General features: G+C 39.5%; 1 protein-coding gene across 1 annotated transcript in view; it reads left to right on the top strand.

Moving 5' to 3' along the window:
* The window catches only part of LOC107683760 (astrotactin-2-like), a 496,105-nt gene that overhangs the window by 257,695 nt on the left and 216,331 nt on the right, over positions 1–22,079 (top strand). Inside the window, 1 exon segment of the mRNA XM_016479817.1 lies at positions 4,987–5,154. Within this exon segment, the coding sequence (XP_016335303.1) occupies positions 4,987–5,154 (168 nt within the window).

The following is a 22,079-nucleotide window of genomic DNA, read 5'->3' as shown; positions in this document are numbered from 1 at the left end:
ATGAAGAGTTTATTTGCAAAAACAGATAAGTCTTTTTTTTTCAAAAATCATGTTGAAATTGAATATGGAAATTTAATAGCTAAATTATTTGATATTCACATAATTTTATGTAGCCAACAAAACAATATTCTATAGTCTGAAATTTGAAGAGGTCACAGTCACCAGCATCAGGTTCCTAATTAAACTGTTCGCTGACATTCAGTGGCGGATTTTTTCTCAGGGGGTATTCCGAAGGTCATCTATTTTTTTTTTTCTTCTTAAATGTGGACTTACACACACACACAGTTTCTCTAAAACACCCACCCATTTGTCAAGCTCATTTTAGACATGGTCCACTGCTCTTAGCTGTATATTTAGCTTATGCTATAGCCTTCCTGTTTATGTGGATTTCTAAAGGACATAAAATGCAATCAGGTTTTACATAGAAGTGTAATGCATGGTAAATTTTGAGTGCACACTTGTGGACACACTTCCTGTTTAAGCCCTGTCCCTACCGAGTCTATGATTATATCCTAATATAGACACAATATTAAGAACCAAAAACAAAGACCCATTGTAGCTAAAGCATATGAAAAAAAAAATATAATAAAATTCTCTCTATAATTTTATGTAGCCAACAAAACAATATTCTATCTTATATAGTTGTGGTTTTTTTTTTTTTCCCAGATATTTGTTGACCGCTAGCTAGACAGTTCTCTTTCAGTCGGTCACTCTCTATGTCACGTCGATGACCGACGAATTGGGATCTCGTTTGGAGAGACCAATCCACTTTGAGTGTAAACTAAACGAGCCAATGCACATTGGCATGCGATGATTGCATCCAGCTGCCACGGATCACAGTGTGAGCATAAAAAGGCAGCCAGTGAAACGCATACCAGCTTTTCGCTTCAGAGCCGAGTGATCACATCGTTCTGCTCCTGATATTGCATCCAGCTGCCGCTGATCACAGCGTGAGTATAAGTAGGCAGCAGATGCAGCGCATATTCAGCTTTTCGCTTCAGAGCCAAGCGATCACATCATTCTGCTCCTGACTACTCTACTGAGAGAAGAAGACTGAACGAGGTCAGCGTGCTCTTTGAGAGCTCTTCGTGTTGGCGTTACGGCACTTCAGCGGTGGTGGTTTTCCGTGTCGAGTGGGTTGCACTACACCCTGTTTGTGTTGCAGGCGGCCATCTCCCCTGTGCGCTTCAGCACGCTAAAATATCTTTTTCCCTAAAAGAGCATTCACGAGTGCATCTTTTTAAAGACGACGTTGTGTCTGGTAAACTCGACGATGCGTCTTTGTAAAGACGACGTTGCATCTGGTAAACTCGACCTTGCGTCTTTGTAAAGACGACTTTGCGTCTTGCTACAGACAACGTATCACCCGTGCATTTCTGGATGTGGTCATTACCTGGTGTCGGATGATGGTCACGATCACTGCCTCACGTGTCTGGGCATTAAGCACGCTGAGGTGGCGTTCGTGGATGAGTAATGTTCTCATTGTGGGAAGATGACCATCTCGGAGTTGCGGGCCAAGCTCCGTTACCTCAAAAGGGGCGGAGCTCCGTTGCCTCTGCCTCAATCTAGTTATTTTTTCAACAGGAGTGCCCCTGGAACAGGTCTCCAGGCATGCTGTGGTTTACACAGATGCCTCCACCACTGGCTGGGGGGCCACGTACAATGGGCACGCAGTGTCGGGGGTTTGGATGAGCCCCCAACTGCACTGGCACATCAACCGCCTAGAGTTGTTAGCAGTTCTTCTTTCCTTGAACGTCTCAGAGGACGCTTACGAGGCAAGCACGTGCTGGTCCGCACAGACAACACGGCGACCATTGCGTACATCAACCAACAAGGTGGTCTATGCTCCCGTCACATGTCGCAACTCGCCCGCCACCACCTCCTTTGGAGTCAGAAGTATCTGAGGTCGCTTCGTGCCATTTACATTCAGGGCCTGCACAGCCGTGCAGCCAACGAGCTGTCACGAGCTGTGCTCCCCGGAGAGTGGAGACTCCATCCCCAGATGGTAAAAAAAAAAATTATAAATACAAATTCCCCAGTGAGCCTTCTCGCACAGACGCTATGCAAGGTCAGGGAGGATGAGGAGCAGGTCCTGCTTTTGGCGCCGTGTTGGCGCACTCTGACCTGGTTCCCGGAACTAATGCTCCTCATGACAGCCCCTCCCTGGCAGATTCCTCTGAGGAAGGATCTACTGACTCAGAGGCGGGGCACCCTGTGGCACCCGCATCCAGACCACTGGAAACTTCATGTCTGGTCCCTGGATGGGACGCAGAGTTTCTAGGTGACCTACCCCAGGAGGTAGTTGACACCACTTCGGCAAGAGCACTTTCTACGAGACACGCTTACGCCTTGAAATGGAACCTGCTCGTCGAGTGGTGTTATTCTCACCGAGAAGACCCCCGGAGATGCCCGATCAGGGTCGTGCTTTCCTTTTTGCAGCAAGGGTTGGAGCAAAGGCTGTCTACCTCCACCCTTAAAGTCTATGTCGCTGTGATTGCTGCTAACCATGACCCCATGGAAGGGAAATCGATAGGGAAGCATGACCTAGTCATCAGGTTCCTTTGGGGGGGGCGAGAAGGTTGAATCCTCCCCGGCCCCCCTCTATACCCTCTTGGGACCTGTCTCTAGTGATCAAAGCACTACAGCAGGGCCCATTTGGGCCTTTGTAGTCAGTTGAGCTGAAGTTTCTATCAAAGAAAACTCTGCTCCTGCTAGCACTGGCCTCCATCAAAAGGCCCTTCAGGGATCAGGTGGTGAACCTCCAAGCGCTGCCCTCGGAGGAGGCAGACCCAGCCCTAGCTTTGCTTTGTCCCGTCCAAGCTTTGAGATGGTACATAGACCGGACACAAAGCTTTAAGACTTCAGATCAGCTCTTTGTCTGTTACGGAGGCCGGCAGAAGGGGAAGGCCGTCTCTAAGCAGAGGCTGGCCCACTGTTTAGTGGATGCCATCACCCTGGCTTATCAGGCACAGGGTGTGCCCTGCACGCTTAGGTTGCGAGCTCACTCTACTAGAAGTGTTGCATCCTCCTGGACGCTAGCTCGTGGCGCCTCGCTGACAGATATTTGTAGAGCTGCGGGCTGGGCGACCCCCAACACGTTCGCTAGATTCTATAGCCTTCGTGTGGAGCCGGTATCCTCCTGTGTTCTCACCTCAAACAGGTAGAGGCACTGAGAGGCCCCGGTTTAGTGTCGGCTTGCTAAAACTGCTCCAGAGTGTCCGTACTGTAGACCCTGTCGAGCTCCTCCATCCCCTCGGCAGCCAGACGTGGCGAAACGTCTGGCGCCAGGCCCTCACTCGATAAATCCATGAGAACCGGTAGAGGGCTGGGTTCCATATGTAGAGACCTAAGTGGATCCCATATGTGTAAAGTCCACGGTATTGCCTCAGAGCCCGTGTTTCCCCAGCAGACTTCTGCCATTTCCTAGAGGGTTATAATCACCTCTATTCTTCCATATGCACCTAAACGGTTGTTAATATGTGTAAGTGCTTCCCGAAACCTCGTTTGGGAAGGATGGGGCTTCCGCAACGTTCCTGTTCCAACTGGTATGTGTACGTTTTCCCAATGTTATCCAATCTTACTGAGTGGGTAGTGCTACGACAACAGTGACTGGTCTTCTTGATGCGAGCCCCGGCCTACACCAAAAAGGGGCACAGGAGGCTCGCACAGGACACTGGAAGGTGTCCCTAACAAAGCGCCATGGATGCTGCCCTGAAGGAGGGAACGAAGACGTCATGTCCCGTCGCCACGGCTGCTGTACCACCGCTGAGCGGCCGGGTCACTGGCTCGGCTCCTCAGCAAAAACCTGGTATGCGTTGCACCGGCTGCCTTTTTATGCTCGCGCTGTGATCAGCGGCAGCTGGATGCAATCATCGCATGCCAATGTGCATTGGCTTGTTTAGTTTACACTCAAAGTGGATTGGTCTCTCTAAGCGAGATCCCAATTCGTCGGTCACCGACGTGACGTCTCCATTCCCTCCTTCAGGGAACGAGGGTTACATACGTAACCGAGATGTTCTTCTTTCTCCAGGAGAAACGTTGTTCTGGCTGCATCTCGTCATACTGGTGTGTCGTGAAGTTCAGGAACAAAAGCTGCCATGCTGTGTTAAATCCCTGTGTCTCTGCGCCACTCCTGGGCGTCCCTGAGTGGGTGTCAGTCTGGCAGGCGTCCACACGTCCCGCTCAGCCTCTGCTCTTGGGTTTAAGATGGCAGAGAGGACTATGAAGCAGCACAGCAATTTAATTAAGTCGCCCTTATCTTTGGGAAGGACTAAATTCACACATCAGCAGAACACGTCATCCTGAGAGATGATGGACACAGAAAAGGGGGGGAACTTATTTAGAAACACTGTTTAATTCTGCTTTGGGGAGAGATCTGGACTTTGACAGATACTGAATGGCTCATGATGCTTGTTCAGTGTTTGTTTGATGGACTCTCAAACACTGATCTTAGCCACTGCAAAAGAGGCCCAGAGATCTTTAGATGTTTCAAGATATTCTGACCTTCTGGTCTTAGGATGTGTTTCCACCACTGTTTTCAATGGGAGCACCACAAATTTAAAAAATGACAGCAGTGTGACAGCTGAGTGTTTTCAAAAGACACTCACTATTAACTAACTATTAACTATGACTTTTGCCTCCGTAAACTCATTTGTAAACTAATTTGCTGCTTATTAATATTTAGTTAGGTAGTTGTTAAGTTTAGATATGGGATCTAAAATATTGCTCATGCAGAATAAGGCATTAAAATGTGCTTTATAAGTACTAATAAACAGCTAGTGTTCTAGTAATGTGCATGCTAATAAGCAACTAGATAATAGTGAAAACTGGTCCCTAAACTAAAGCGTTACTATTATTTAATAGTATTGAATTATTATAAGCAAACTCTGTACTAATTATTTTTCAGTGTAGGATACAATAAAAATGTTGTGTGCTGTCCTTGAAGCTTACAAGATAAATCTTTGTTTTTCTGTATTTTTGCTATAGGAAGCAGTTTCGTGGTGAGCATGGGCAGTTTTCTGGATGTCTCCAACTGGTTAAATCCAGCCAAACTGACCCTGTACTACCAGACCAACACCTCCACCCAGTGGGTGAGAGACTACTGCGGCCAGAGAACGACTGATCCCTGCGAACAGCTCTGTGACCAGGACACTGGTGAGGGAACACACACACACACACACACACACACACACACACATGTTTGTACGGCTATCTTTGTGGGGACTTGCCATAGACTTCCATTGTTTTTTTACCGACCAAACAGTATTTTCTATCCATTACCCTAAACCTAACCCTGCATTTTTTAATTTTCAGACAAACATAATTTAGTCTCCACAGTGTCAAAAATTTCAGGTTTTACTATCCTTTATATGATGAAATGACCCCACAATGGAGGATAAACCTTCACACACACACACACACGCACGCACGCACATACACATAGATACAGTACCGAGGCCTGATTCCCACACTTATGGGGAAACACATTTATTTGCTTGTGACCTTCTGTGGTAATCTGTGGTTCAAGGTCTCAGTCAGGTTGAGTCAGTTTGCAGGGCGTCAGTGTGATAAGCGTGCCGATGCCTGGGGATCGTGGGAATAACACGAGCCCGCTGTGATGTCTCCGGCCCGAGGTTTATGAGCATCACGCTTGACATTTACAGTTATTGTCTAGAATCTGTCTTTGTAGCTGCTCTTTTGCAATATGGTCAGGACCCAGTAAAACATGGTGCTCTTTAGACTAATGTACGGGGTTAAATACAGACATTTGATTATGACATAATGAAGGATAAATAAACAACATACTTTATAAGAGTTATTCTTAAAGGGATAGTTCACCCACAAATGAAAGTGAAACTGGGGGGTGGAATAAAGAAAAAATACAGTGGAAGTCAATGGCTACTGTCAACAGTTTGGTTTAACCATAATTGCAAAGTGTAAATGTATGTTGAATGCAACTAGTTGATCTTTAGAGTGTTTTTTTTTACCCACTTAAGTAGGACTTAAGTACATATATATATTGTAAGTTAACAATTACTTCTGTTGTGTTTGAAATATGATTAAAGTGTACTGCTGAATGTACTGACAACCATTTATGATAAACTAAAATATACTTTAATAATTAATAATAATACATAATATTACTAAATTGAATATTTAAATATATTTGCATTTATATTTAATCATTTAGAAGGCACTTTTATCCAAAGCAACTTCAAATGAGGAGAACAATAGAAGCAATCAGAACAACACGAGAGCAACAGTATACAAGTGATGTGACAAGTCTCAGTCAGTCTAGCACACATAGAAAGTACACAGTACACATTATTTTTTTTAATATAAATTAGAACGAATACAATAGGTAAGTGCTATTAATTGGTCAGGTGCTGATGAAAAATATGTATCTTTAGATTTTTATTTATTTATTTATTTTTTTATGGCTGCTCGAATTGAGGCAGGCAAGTCGTTCCCACCAGCTGGGAACATAATAATAATTAACAGCTTTGTAATAATTAAGTTTCAATTCAATATATTTAAAATATATTAACTTTAAATATAATAATCCAATAACACACTACAGTTAAAATTATAATAAAGTACTTTACACGTGCTTTAGTATGTTAGTCAACACATCAAAATAAGTGTATCTCTTTTTAAAGATCTTTTAAAAGTTTATTAAAACAAAATGATTTAAAATATACTTTAAAATAAAACATTTAATTTGATATTATTTAATATTATGCGTTAAGAAACATGAAAGTGTTTAAGTGCACTGACATGACCTTTTACTTCATTAATATTATCTGCAAATACTGTTTTTAAAAATGTACTTTTAAAATTTGAAAAGTGCACTTTCAATACAATTAATTGCACTTATATTCCACAAGGGAAATGACAGTGACAGAGTTCACTTTTTAGGAGTGTTAAGAATGATTCTATGTGAAATTTGTGAGTGTTACAGTTATATGTTCATAACAGAATTGTAGTTGAAAATGCCATGTTTTAAGTGTGTATGCATGCTGCTCTTCCATTGTGAGTTTATTTCCTGTAAATATGTTTCCCATTTGTTTATATACACTGAAATTAAATTACTGTCTGTGGTAATACACAGCATGCAGCAGATGATGTCTGTGTTGTTCAACCCACAGTACTCCTTACATTGTTTGGCCTCAGCCATTATAAATGTCTTTAAATGTAGTTCTACTTAATCTTGTAGGTCTGTGTTTATTTTTAAACACAGTGAATAATAGAGCTCCTCTATGAAAGCTCCAAACTCGAAGCCGCTGTTGTGTGACCTGACATTTAGATGCATTATCTACCGCTTCTTATTCTCTTTTAACTGCCCTTAAAGGAGGACACAAAAAAAGAATGGTTCTATAGGAGTATGAACCTGTACTGGATTATATCCCTTTTGCTTTTAGCACATAACGTCACATGAGATCACTAATGCACAGTCAATGGTGATGCATAAAGCCGCCTCAATAAACACCGCAGATTAGATTCATAAATGTGAAGGTGAATCTGGAAACCAAGAGGAACGGCAGTCTGAAAAAAGTGCTGCATAAGCTAAGTGACGGTGTGTGTGGGGTAATGAGAAAGACAGAACGAAAAAATGAATAATGTTATTACCAAGGTGAAATACAGTTAAACTATGTTATCGCAAGACACAGATAGCCACAAACAACGGACAAACGTTTATTTGTATTTATTGCATCACACTTTAGTTTGGGGACCAGTTCTGTGTGTGTGCGTGCATGTGTGTGTGTGTGTGTGTGTCTGTCTGTCTGTCTGTCTGTCTATCCATCTATCTATTTTATATAATCACATTTATTTCATGTTACTTTTCCTTACTTTTTATTTATTTATTTATTTATTATTTGTCTGTACTGTACTTTTCTTTCTTAATCACTTGTACAGTTCATGGAAAGATGAACATTTTTTAATTCATTAAACATGCTTAATGAAAATACAGAAAATGTGTATTTAATATCTGTAAAATAAATACATTAGCCAATTGTGTTTAAATGAACTGTGAGTGCACCCTTGATTCAATTCAGTAAAGCTGTAATATTCTAGCAATTAATATGTCCTAACAGAGAATGAGGAGAGGGAGGCATCTTCTGTTTCAGGTTCTTGCATTATATCACACATTATATGGAATCTAACTTAAGCACAGACTTAGAATATGGCATAAAACATTTGCGAAAAAAGCACCGTTTCCATCCCATGTGTTCAATAAAGAAAAAAGAAAAAAAGTTCTCACTTCCTGGGAAACTGTTGCAAAATATCAATAATAAAAAATGAAAGTTGCTGTAACCAGGGAAGCCTGTGGCTCTTTTTTCCTACATAATAAATGACTTGTGCCTCAGAGCGACACAGAGGAAATGCAGTATTCTTGCATTTGGTTGCCTGATGTTTGGGAAGTGATCGTGTGCGACAGTTCTGGGAGGTGATTATACAAAATCATTTTGATGATGGACTTCTGTTGAGAACTTTGCCATCTGTTGAGGCAAAGTCACATGTTTTTTTGTTGTTGTTGTTGTTTTGATGCAAACTGAGGAATTTATTTATTTATTTAATTTATTTTGTAAGTGTGTTTCCATCATATTATTTGCATGTCCTAGTATTGGATTAAAAAAAAAAAAAAGGAAAAAGATCCGACTCAATTGAGTGCGTAAAGTTTTTAATGTGCATTTTTAGAATATGTGTGTATCTTGCCGTTTCCATTCAGCATTTTTTATGCAATATCCCAAAAGTTGCTTAAAACTAGGTGGATGTAAACATAACCATTGATACAGTACAAATCCCCCACACCTTCAGCACTCATACATCCCTACTGAACTTCACTGTGGGAACCAGGCACTTCTCACTGTGCTCCTCCTCTAACAACAACATAGCATTTTAGATGTTTTTAGATTGAAAATAATTAAGTATGGATTCCCAGAAGTCTATATTTTGTAAATATGGGCTTTGGTAAAGGTTAAATGAGTTGATTGTGTTTTGGCTACGGTAGGTGTTTCAGCTGTGGACAACAACCATGCATTTCACTTCTCTACATTGCATCTTACTCTGTGAGATGAATCTGTCACTCTTTTCATAGCTTTTGTTGACTCTGAGACACTTATTTGGCTTTTTTTTTTCTCCTAAAAAAAAAAAAAACTCACAAAATGAAAGCTTAAAGTGAAGGCCTGATTATTTCAAGTCTGTTGTTTTTTTTAATTTCTGTGTTACTTGTGTTTTATTTTCACACTTAAAACCATGTATTTTTTTGTTTTTTCTTGGACCACTGTCCTCTTTGTGAGGACAATAAATCTCTTTAGATGAGTCCCTTCCAAGTGGTCTCATTGTTGTCAGCATTAAGTCTGAGAATGATTCAGTAGGCTATGTAACACTTTCAATGGTCAAGAAATTACTCCACTTTAACTCGTTTGGTTCAACAAGCTTATCTGTTGATTTAAATTGCCTCAAATTTGTTTAATTTTGTTTTATTTAGTAACTTTCAGGAGGGTGTACTCGTTTATGCAACACAACATTTGATCACTTTGATAATAAAAAATGTACATGCTTCTTTGGTAATTGATAAACCAGACTTGATGGAACATTATATCTCTAAAGAACCAAAATATGTATTCTAAGTAAAGAGTAATTGCTGGATTTGTTAAGTTTCAGATGGAGTAAACTCATTCATGCTGATAAATAGAAAGTTCAAAAGAACAGCATTTCTGTCATGACAACTCTTGGAGGGATTGGCATGGTAATGTACATGACAATGTTAATTGGCTACTGCCAATACATCCACAACATGCTGCGGTAAGCATGTAAGAAATTCTGCTGCTGCACATATAACACATATGAATAACCCCCATATAGCATACATGAATCACCCAATTGCAGATCTATACAGGTGGAGCTGGGGAAGGTGGAGGGTTTCTGAAGTGCGCTGCAATACTGCTACAGAAAACAAAAGCCAGGTATTTGAATATTGAGCAGTAAGCTCATTGGCTACCGATACAGGAGAGAACCAATCAGCTGCCATGTGACAATGATGTCGCCAGAACAGATTGAGCTAGACCTATCGGACTGCGCCATCTAGAGTTTCATGCCAGAACTCTGTATTTATTTGAAATATAAATGTTTTGTAACAATATGAGTGCCATTTCTTTCAGTTTTGACCTTTTAATGCATCCTTGATGAATTAAAGTATTAATTTCCTACTTTTTTATGTTATTGATTGATTGATTTATTTCATTATTTTTACCCCAAACCTTAGAATGGTTTATATATTATTATTATTTATTGAGCAGCGAGCTCATTGGCTACCGATACAGGAGAGAACCAATCAGCTGCCATGTGACAATGATGTCGCCAGAACAGATTGAGCTAGACCTATCGGACTGCGCCATCTAGAGTTTCATGCCAGAACTCTGTATTTATTTGAAATATAAATGTTTTGTAACAATATGAGTGCCATTTCTTTCAGTTTTGACCTTTTAATGCATCCTTGATGAATTAAAGTATTAATTTCCTACTTTTTTATGTTATTGATTGATTGATTTATTTCATTATTTTTACCCCAAACCTTAGAATGGTTTATATATTATTATTATTATTATTATTATATAAAATATATTATTGATAATAATCAGAAATGTTTCTTGAGCAGCAAATCAGCATACTAGAATGATTTCTGAAGGATCATGGACTGGAGTAATGATGCTGAAAATTCAGCATCGCATCACAGAAATAAATTATATTTTTACAATATATTCACACAGAAAACAGTTATTTTAAATTGTAATGATATTTCACAATATTCCTGTTTTTACTTGAAGTTTGATCAAATAAATGCAGCCTTGGTGAGCAGAAGAGACTCCTTTTGAAAACATTATTCCCAACTTATATTCCAAATATTTTCAAACCTTTGACAGGTTAGATATTTTGTTACCAGTGTTAAAGTTGGTTAAATACCTTGAGCAGTATTTTAGCAGGCTGCCGTGTTTCTCATATGAATGGCAAAGTGCTCATCCTCGCTAGAGAGGTTATGGGGTGACAAGGTCTGCCGTGAAATTTAAAATCGATCCTGGCAGGACTAGAGAGTCTATCAGAAGTGTGACTGTGGGAGGACTCGAGCAGGCTGAATATCTCTCAGTGTTCTGGATGAGCTGCAGAGGTTTGATTGCATACACTGTGAGGACGGCCAGCAGTCAGTTTCAGTAGTTTTGATGAGAGCAGGACAGAGACCTTACCAGAATCTGAGGCTCTCTCCCAAGTGCCATCTGCAGCCCTCTTTGTTCCATAATGCTTACAAGGTCAACAAAAGCATTGGTTTGATTTCCAGGAAAAATGCACCATGATAAAATGTAGACGATAGTTATATTGTCTTCATCCAGTGGTTGCACTATTTCTCCCCAGGAGTTAAAATCAATACAGATGTCTTCATGCTCTTTTAATCATGCAATGACCAGGCCAGATCAATTTTTATTCAGAAAACAACAACTTACAATAAATATATAAACAAAAAATATAATCACACTGCATTGTGGGATAAAAAAAAAATCACCATTGGAAGTCACCATTATTGTGATTATTGTTCCCTTTGGCTGAAAACTTGAGCTTATTAGTCTGCAGTTAATTTGCTTTTAGCCAGTGTATTAGTGTTTCTTAACAGCACACAGAAACTGTTGTATTTAACTACTGCAATAATATTAGAACCCCTCCTCTCGTAATGGCTATTAAAATACTATAGACATCACTTAAGCACTATATGCAGCATAATGCCACTATATGTAATGCATATTTACAGTGAACTGCTTTTTTAAAATAGTTAAGTTCTGAGAGAAGATTAATTACAGTATGGTCAATAATGATTTCATATGAAACATCAGCATTATGATGCAATCTTTTCTGAATTTGAAAAAAAAAATAATGATAACAATAAAACAGTAATCAGGACACAATACAACACAATATGTAACTTTAAGAAATCGCTATCTAATTTTGTACAATCCGAGTGATTTTTTTTTCTACACTGTATTTAACCAATTCTGCTTCATGCTCTTTTTTCTCCTGTCTGTTCTGCAGTGTATCTGCTGTCTTCATGCATGCATAGTTAAAGTGAAAATCAAAAAAGAATCCCCGTGTACAGTAAATGTACATATGGCAATAAAATACTCTACTATCTATACATGGTACATCGAGAAAATACAACAAAGTTGAAGCAACGAACCACAGACAGCTCCATCTGTCAATTCACCTATCCTGTGAAGTGAGAATTTCTGCTCCTGTTCTGATTAGACATGATTTTTGCAAGCCTGGAGTCTAGTGTAAATGGCTGAGTGAGCAGATGAAATAGAGATTCTAAGAGGACTCAACTAGTGCAAAATGAAGAGAGTAACGCATCAGCTCTTGACCGAGCATTCAGCTGATGCTAAGCTCAAAATCGTTCTCTGTACGGAGCCGGAGAGATTAGAACTCTCTCTCATTAACATAACAATAACTCTAGAGCTCCAGTGCCATCCTCAACGCTTAAATATGGGGAAAAAGCATCTGGCATCAGGAGAATCACTGATTCCACACCCTCACTCCACAAACGCTGAATAGACGTTTGATTGCACTCCGAACCATTGACTCGAGCGACCTTTATGAGGAGCCTCTTCCACCTCATTATATATTAAATACATATTTAAATAAATATTAATATATTTATAAAAAATGTGTATATTAAATATATATTTATTTAAAAATAACTAATTAATTTTATTGTATGTTGTTGTGAAAGAAAATTAATGTAGCCTGCACTGATTTCAGTGTGGAAATCTGTATAAAGTATTTTATTGTAAGAACTTGCTGTTAAATCCTGGTAATTTTTAACGGTGCATGGTTAAACAATTAACCATGCATTTTATACAGAGAGGTCCAGAAGTCCTAAATTTAAACCTCCAAATAAATAAAAAATATAGATCTAAATATATAGAAATGCAGGATATTACTAAAAGAAAGAATGATTCAGTTTACTTTATAACAGCATTATTTAATCATATTTAATGTGCACCATCTGAAAATCTGAAATGTCCAGTGATACATCTAGACTGAACAGCTCACATAAACAAAGGTAGGCCGCAGTTATACATGAGTGATTGAATGGCAATCCATGCATATGCAAGACTGTTTTATGGTCATAATATACACAATAATATACAGCTAAATCCATTCAAAAATTGTATGGATCTACAGAATCAGTAGCTTCAGCAGAGCACTGCAGACATGAAGCCCGTTTTTTCTAACAGCATATAGTCTGTATGCTCAGCTTGCAAATGTGCCTTGTATTATTTGCAATAAGAACAACGAACAACAACAATCTAACAGAAACCGCCACAACAATAGACAAAGTAGCTGAGGTTAGAAGAGACCTCGTACTCTGGTTTAAACATTTAACTATTGCATATTACATATTGAGGCCAAAAATCTGACAGCATACTGAACATATAATTTAAACATCAAAATAAATAGAAGGCTTATAGGATATAACCTAAAACTAAAACAAAGGAAAGAAAAATTGACTAAACTTTATATTTTCAATAAATATTAATGTTCTGCACTATTTCTAGTTTATTCATTCAAGCAAGCAAATTGATCACATGACTCCTTTACACGGAAGGAGGACAGTTCAGTAGAGATTTATTTTGCAAAAAAACAAAAATACATAATCATAATGATAAATAAATAAACAAGCAGTTGGTGACCATTTCCACTATTTATTAATTACAATATCTAGTGTAATTAAACAAGTAAAAAAAATGTTTAATAGTGTCTATTGTTTTTTTGTTTTTTTCACAATCAGTTATTATTAATCACCACTTATTGTACACACGTAGTGTTTACTTTGTGGTTTGAAAATAAAAATGTACCTATTGTTGTGAGATAAACAAACTCCAAGTACCTTTACAGCCCGCTTGAGAACACTAAACACTCAATCTGACCCGCGCTTTTCATTGATGGTGAATGTGCTGAAAAGGTACTATTGCTATTTAACATTGTTATTATTTGTTGTTTTGTGGTATATACCTTGTCTGTTTAAAATCAGCTTTTAATTTGCAAAAGTAGATTCACATACTTAAATTCCAGTCATGCATTAATAGTTGAAAATACTTGCAGAGCAATTTGTCTAATAACAGTATGTTTCTGATCTAACCACAGTCTTTATTCTTCACCACAATAGAAACCTCCTATTAGCATTGTGAGAGATCATTTAATTGCTTTGAGGAAATGAATGTACTCTGATTCCCTGAACATATTTACAGCATGCACTTGTGTGTGCAGTATATGATACTTCTTAAAGAGGAAAGGTAAATGTGTGGTATTCATGTTATGACATCGTCATTGAAATGGCATCCTTTATGTTTCCGAACATACAGTGTGAACACTTATCCATGGAATCTGGAGGGTCCTTAAGAAGACTATGCTAGTATGCATTAATAGTATTAAACCGGTGCTTCTCGAACATTTCAGGTCAAGCACCATCAGTTAGACACTTATGTCATGATTACAAATGTATAAATGTCTGCATTGCAATATAAAATACCTAATGAATGTCTTTATATTCATCAAAGACTTCTAAAAAAATAAAATGTGTTTCCACAAAAATATGAAGCAGCACAACTGTTTGTAAAAGTTATAATAAATGTTTATTCAGCAGCAAATCAGCATGTTAGAATGATTTCTGAATTATCATGTGACACTGAAGCCTGGAGTAATGATGCTGAAAATTCATCTTTGATCACAGAAATAAATTACATTTTACTATAAATTCACATAGAACACAGTTATTTTAAATTGTAATAATATTTCACAATATTACTGTTTTACCTTTTTGATCATAAAATGTAGCCTTAGTGAGCAGAAGAGACTTCTCTAAAAATAATAACTTAGTTAATTAACAGACCCCAAACTTTTGGACAGAAGTGTATGTGAACAGACATTTTTCATTCTAGAGAGCATTTGATTGGAAATGTGAGTCATCAATATTTTTCTATTCAGAAATCTAGCCTCTCTTGGCTTCTTGGTTGACTGAATATTGCGGTACACTTTCACATTACATAACATCATCTGTCATATAAAATATTAAAAGAGGTTATTGGCTGTTAATTAATCACAGTAAAATTTCATGATCTCTGATCATGATCTCTAGCTGATACAAATATCTGATATTTTATTTCAATGTGACCCTTGGAGCACATGGTCCTGTTTTAATGGTCTTATCTCAGATGAAACATAGTAAACACAGCTCTGACGTGTCTCACACACAGGCTATCTTTATTTATTGCTGCCAATCGGTACAAGACAGTTCCAGGTTGTCAGGTATATGAGCGCCAGAGTGAGAAAGAGCAGCGAGTGCTGATGAGCTGTCATAAACAGGAAGCCGGATCTAAATTAATTTCCTGCTGCCGTGATCCTACAGAAAGCTAGCCAATGAAAGTCAAATGTTTGAGCGTTAGATAAGACGCGGACTGTGGAACAATCAAATTGATACCACCATATAGTAAAAAAATTTAAAACACCGCATTAAATGGTGCAGTAGAGAGTAACATTGCAGGAAAAATAAAAAAGAACAGCTGACACACGTGAATGATGTGAAGAGTTGAAACTGGAATTTAATGGTTTTTTTTTATTAGTTAACAGATTTATAATGTCACAAACAATTTATGTTTAAAATAGATGCTGTTCTTTATAACTTTCTATTTATCAAAGAATGCTGACAATTATCACTGTTTCCATAAAAAAAATATTAAGCAGCGCAACTGTTTTCTAGGGCGAGCCCCCAATTGCTTTGATTGTAACATTCGGGGGTTCGTCCGGGATCTGAGCCTGGGACCTTTCGCACCCCCACAAGGTCAAAGCTGTTAATGAATGCTAATTTTGAAATTGCCATATTACAGACATATTTGCAATAGCTAGGAGTGGACAAACAAACTTCTAATTGTTTTTTTATTTTTTTATTTGGACAAACAAACAAATGGATGTACGAAGATGAGGTGGACGAGCCCCCGGTTGTGAAATCTCCACAGTCTATGGGTGATAATAATCAGAAATGTTTCTTGAGCAGAAAAATCAGCATATTAGAATGATTTCTGAGGAATCATGTGACACTGAAGACCAGTGTTGGGGAAAGTTACTTTTAAAATACTAGTTACTTGAAAAAAGTAATCTGATTACGTAACTCGCGTTACTTGTAATGCCTTACCCCCAACACTGCTGAAGACTGGAGTAATGATGCTGAAAATTCAGCTTTAATCACATGAATAAATTATATTTTCAAATAGATTCACATAGAAATCTGTCACTTTAAATTGTAATATGTTTTCACAATATTACTGTTTTTACTGTAGTTTTGATCAAATAAATGCAGTCTTGGGGCCCTATTTTAACGATCTAAGCGCATGGTCTAAAGCGCACGGCGCAGGTGCACTTAGGGTGTGTCCTAATCCACTTTTGCTAGTTTAACGATGGGAAAAACGGTTGGCGTGCCCAGCGCATGGTCTAAAAGGGTTGTCCCTATTCTCTTAATGAGTATTTGGGCATAACGTGCAATAAACCAATCAGAGTCTCATCTCCCATTCCCTTTAAGAGCCAGTTGTGCTTGCGCCATGGCGGATTCGCTATTTACACGGTGGAATTTGCGATTTATGTAGCCTACACAATAATAATCTTTTGTATTGCGATCCTTTAATTTTTAATATTTGGCATGTTTGTGTGCTGCTGTGAGTCCCTGTGTGTGTAATAAGAAGAGTGTACGTGCGCTGTGGACCCGCCTATACTAACGCACTCTTTAAATAACAAAAAAACTACTGCGCCATTGACTTTAGACCAGGTTTTTGTTGGTCAATGGCACAGTCTATTTCAGTTGCCTCAAAATAGCAACGCGCCAGCAATGCGCCTGAACACACATTTTATATTTATGTAGCCTACACAGTAATAATCTCTTACATTGCAATCCTTGAATTTTTAATATTTGGCATGTTTGTGTGCTGCTGTGCATCCCTGTGTGTGTAATAAGCAGAGTGTACGTGTGTTGTGGACCCGCCTATAGGTGCATATTACTAACATGCTCTTTAAATAACAAAAATAAATAAATAAAAAATACTGCGCCATTGAATTTAGACCAGGTTTTAGTTGGTCAATGGCGCATTCTATTTCAGATGCCTCAAAATAGCAACACGCCAGCAATGCTTGAACACACCTCGTTTTCAGACCAGCACGCCCATGGGCGCACAAATGGGTGCAAATGCATTTGCTATTTAAACAATGTGGCGCAAGACGTGAAAATGACAACTGTCTGAGGCTGAAACTAGCAAAAAGCACTTGCGTCACGTCTGGCGCCACATTGTGCCGGGGTGTATAATAGGGCCCTTGGTGAGCAAAAGAGTCTCCTTTCAAAAACATTAAAAATAATCTTAATGATTCCAAACTTTTGACCGGTAGTGTACATACAGTGGAGAATAATTTCAGTGCTTATTAAACATCACATCATACATGTTTGAGCACTAAGAGGATGAGTAATTCATCACTGAATTTGAAATAGATGAAGAGGTGTCTTTAAGCGTTCTGAGCGCTGCTGTGCTCGCGTATCTCACAGGTCCTGGCCATGACCGCAGCCAGGCCGAGTATTATCAGACACTTCTCTCCATGTCGAGCGAGATGGAGAATTGGCTGATAGAAGCCTCTTGTCTTTCCACACACTGAGGCTGTGAGAGAGTGTTCTCTCTCTCAGCACAGTCTCTGTCCACAACCAGCTTTTGATTAAACCACAAGGTTATCAGCTCCGATTCTCTGCCGTGCTCTCCTCTCTCACAGGCTACTTCAGAAATATATGTTTTGCTCATGACTTAATAAAAGCTAGCCAAGCCTGTCTTGTATTCATCTACTATAAATATTCCTTGTTTTCTCTCTCTCCTACACAACTAATAGAGGACAAAATGGCTGTCATTTCATAGTGTTCAGAGTTTATCAGCCCTAATTTCTCTCTCTCTCTCTCTCTCTCTCTACTCTTGTCCATATGTCTCTGTGGTAGTGCAACATGATAAATCTTCTCAAGGCTCATAGGCGGAATTGCTTCCCTCGGAATTGTGTAACACCGGGAAAATATTCATCTGGAAATATTCATCTGAGCAACAATATCTCTTTCTCTGTGCCCACGCGTTGAACCTTGAAATCAGAAAATTGCCCATGCAGCCTTTCATGAGAAACTTTCTAATGAAAGCATCTATTAATCACCAGAGTTCCGATATTAAATTGAAAAGGAGCCTTTATAATCAGAATTATCCTAGTTGAATGTGTTTCATCATCATTTAAAGGGTTCATGAAATGGCAAATCAAAATGTTCTTGATATTTACACATATGAGAGGCTACTCTACAATACAAACGTACTGCAAGTTTCAGAACGCAAAACTAACTCAGAACTAAACTAACTTTGTGAATTTCATAAACTAACCTCGAGAGACATAATGTAAAAATCTGAAACTGCATTTGATGAGCATCATGAGCTGTGATTGGTGTAGTATGTAGGGAACGTGGTTCCCCTTCAGGAACTCGAGCTGCATCCGAAGACACTACGGGAACGCCCCCAGCGTGACCGTGCTCTGAATCACATGTGTAATCAGTCCAATGGAAGGGCGAGACGTCATAGGCGGGTGACGTAGCGACCAGGAAGCTATAAAGCCATGTGAGGTGGAACCGGCTTCAGCTTCTGTCATTCAGCGAAGCGCTCTGTGTTGTGTCAGTCATATGTCTGTTGTGAGTCTTATTTGGTGTTGTCTGTAATAAAAGAAAGTTATAAGCACAATGTCCAAGGCCACAGAGAAAATAAAACATAAGGGCGAAAGTGAGCAGCATTTCAGGCTGTGTGTTCCTCCCTGCCCTCGCTATATTACGAGTGGGGATACACACAGTATGTGCGTTGTTTGCTTGGGGGCGAAGCATGCGGCATCGGCTCTCGAGGGGGCCGATTGCCCGCATTGTGAGCGAATGTCATTGCGCTCGCTTCGCTCCCGGAAGGCTCTCTTTGAGGAGGGAGCCTTCGCCTGCATTCGTGGGGTTCGCAATTGGATTTGGCAGAGGGAATGGAGACGGGCGAGCCCCTATCTCCTTCCTCACCCGCCAGATCCGGTGCCCGCTCTCTGGGATCGGAAGCCCGCACTGCGGTTTCTTCCGCCCCCGGGGAACGGGCTCGACGCTCCGCCTATCTTCCTCCGAGGAGGTTGATGTGGAGAGCGCCGATGAGGATTCGCCCCCTCACACAGCACAGTATGAGGAGTTATTGGAGGTGGTCACTCGTGCCGTAGCTAAATTAAACATCGATTGGCCGGCCGAGAAACAAGCTGAACCGCAGAAAAGCAAATTAGATGAGCGCTTTCTGCGGAGTAAACTGCCACCTCCGCGCCGGAGCCTACCGTTTTTCCCCGATCTCCACACCGAGGTGTTGAGGTCGTGGGTTAGACCATATTCAGCAAGCCTATTTATCCCGCTTCCTCTCATTATGCAAATGTGGCGGGGGTTAGGGATCATGGTTATAAGACGATGCCCCGGGTGGAACAGATGCTCGCGAGCTATCTGTCCTCCGGTGCGGCATCGTCATTAAAGGCTCCGGCATTGCCCTCCAGGCCGTTACGTGCAACATCTAGCCTGGTGGGCAAGGGGTATATGGCGGCATGTCAGGCTGGTGCGTGTCTGCCCACCATGGCGGTGTTACAGGTGTACCAAGCCGACCTGCTTAAGGAGCTAGATGAAGGTGAAGAAATAAAAAAGCATACCTCCTCCTCCTCATACTGCGAACAACAAAAACAGAGGGTCGAGGGCTGCGCAGTCGAAGCCCGACCTGAGGGTCGTGCTTCAGAGGAAGTCCTCGGCCAAAAGGCCCGGACATGAGAGGTTCGGGGCCTTCGGGGGCGGCCTCTACTGGGTAAAAGCGGGGTGCACCGCAGTATACAGTGTCCGTCTCTCCTCAGTGCCCTTGGGAGATTTTTCTGCCAACCCTGCCATCAATGATGCTTCAGGGCGCAGCAGTCTCCAGCGAGCGCTCCCCTCAGTTTCTTCCACCCGGGAACGTAGCGGAGCTGAGGGGCTTGCTACCCCTTCGGGGGTCTTCAGAACAGCTAGTTCGGCCGTCTCCTGCCGGTCCTCCGCTTCAGGGCACCGAATTAGCAGTCAAATGCCAGTCTCGAGAGATTGGTTCCCTTAGTAGATTATTTAGCAGCGGGTTCTGAAGCCAGTTCCACCTCACGTGCCTTTATAGCTTCCTGGTCGCTACGTCACCCGCCAATGACGTCTCGCCCTTCCATTGGACTGATTACACATGGGAGTCTTCGGACGCAGCGTCTCGTTCCCTTCGGGGAACCATGGTTACATATGTAACCTGGAGACGTTTTCTGCTGTTTCTGCATTAGTGAATCAAGCCAGTGACTAAACCATCAACTTTACACTGCTCCTATTAGCAGCGTGAAAACCACCTGTTCTCTATATTGTGATTATTTTATATACAGAAAGTGATCAAAAATGGTTCTCTTTATAATTGCTGTAGCAGCGCAAGTCTATCAGTGATTTGGTTTCTGCATTTTTGCCAAAACTCCTGTTATAATCAGTGACAGTTTACACTGCTCAACAAGTCTCATTTACATTGTGTTTTCAGTGTTAGTTATGAAGAAAGTATTCGTTAGATTGCAGAAACTGCATTGCGATAAGGAGATGATTGTGATCATTGTGTGTCAGTAGACATGACTGTGTTAGGCTATAGCAGTGGGAGTTTCCATTGAAGTCTCATAGCAGACACACCCCTTCCAACAGAGCAATCAAATCAGAGGCTAAATTCAGAGAAGAAAATTACCATTTATATCTAAATTATTAGATATAATTATTTTTTTTTTGACAAACCATATGATTATAATTGCGCCTCAGAAAACATAATAAAATAATTAAAATATGCATGTCATGACCCTTTTAAAAACAGGCAGTGAGAAAGCGAAGGCATCGTGCCAGCATTGTTTGAGTATGTGAATAATCCCACGTGTCAGCAGAATCCACGCAACGAACAAACACTAACGCTTCCATCTGAATGTTAAATATGAGGACATCAGGAGGTCTTTGTAACAGAACAGAAGACTTGACATAAATTCACAATAATTTCTTTATCAAAGTACAGTTAAATTGTACTGTGGCTAAACTATGGCTCTGACTGTACCGAATCTCAGGTGCTTATATATAAGCATTAAAGTCAACTTTAATTCTCCACATTAGCTAGACCACCATAATTGGCTTCATGTTTGAAAATATTTGTGAATAATTGAAAAGTTTGTAAATATTAAATAAGGCATTTGTGGTTATATTGTACAGGAAGTCTAGCACATATTAACGATCATATGTTACCTATTATACATTAGCTTTCAAAAAATTTAAGGAGAACACAAAATGACAATATTTATGATATTTTTTAAAAATGATTAACAGTAGGAGTCTGAAGATTCTTCTGAAAGATCATGTGACACAGAAGACAGGGATAATGATGCTGTATATACACACACATACACACACACACACACATAGATATATATATATTTTTTTTTTCCCCTGTCTTCTGTCACATGATCCTTCAGAAATCATTATAATATGCTGATTCTTACTGTTATTGTCAATGTTGAACATTTAGCTTTGCAAAGTAAGTTTTGTGGAAAGATATTTATTTATTTACTTATTTTTATAATTCTTTGATAAATAAAAAGTTCAAAAGAATAGTATTTATTTGAAATAGAAATCTTTTCTAATTTTGCTGTCACATTTAAGATGTCCTTGCTGAATAGAAGCATTAATTTCTAAATAAATAAATAATCTTGCTGAGCCTTTTTGAAGGGTAGAGTAAAAAAAAAAAAAGTCATACAGGTTTGGGATGGAATGGCATGAGGCTGTAAATGACATGATGCTGTAAATACAATACAGTGTTTATTTATATACCAAAATTAAAAAAAATTAAAATACAAATTAAAAAAAACAACCAAAGTTGAAAGTGCTGTACAAAAAAAGACAAATGCATATA

This window comes from Sinocyclocheilus anshuiensis, unplaced genomic scaffold (assembly GCF_001515605.1).
Source record: "Sinocyclocheilus anshuiensis isolate Anshui unplaced genomic scaffold, SAMN03320099.WGS_v1.1 scaffold1549, whole genome shotgun sequence".
Lineage (NCBI taxonomy): Eukaryota > Metazoa > Chordata > Actinopteri > Cypriniformes > Cyprinidae > Sinocyclocheilus > Sinocyclocheilus anshuiensis.
The sequence above is the reverse complement of the archived record's forward strand: the minus strand, read 5'-3'. Positions and strand labels throughout refer to the sequence as shown.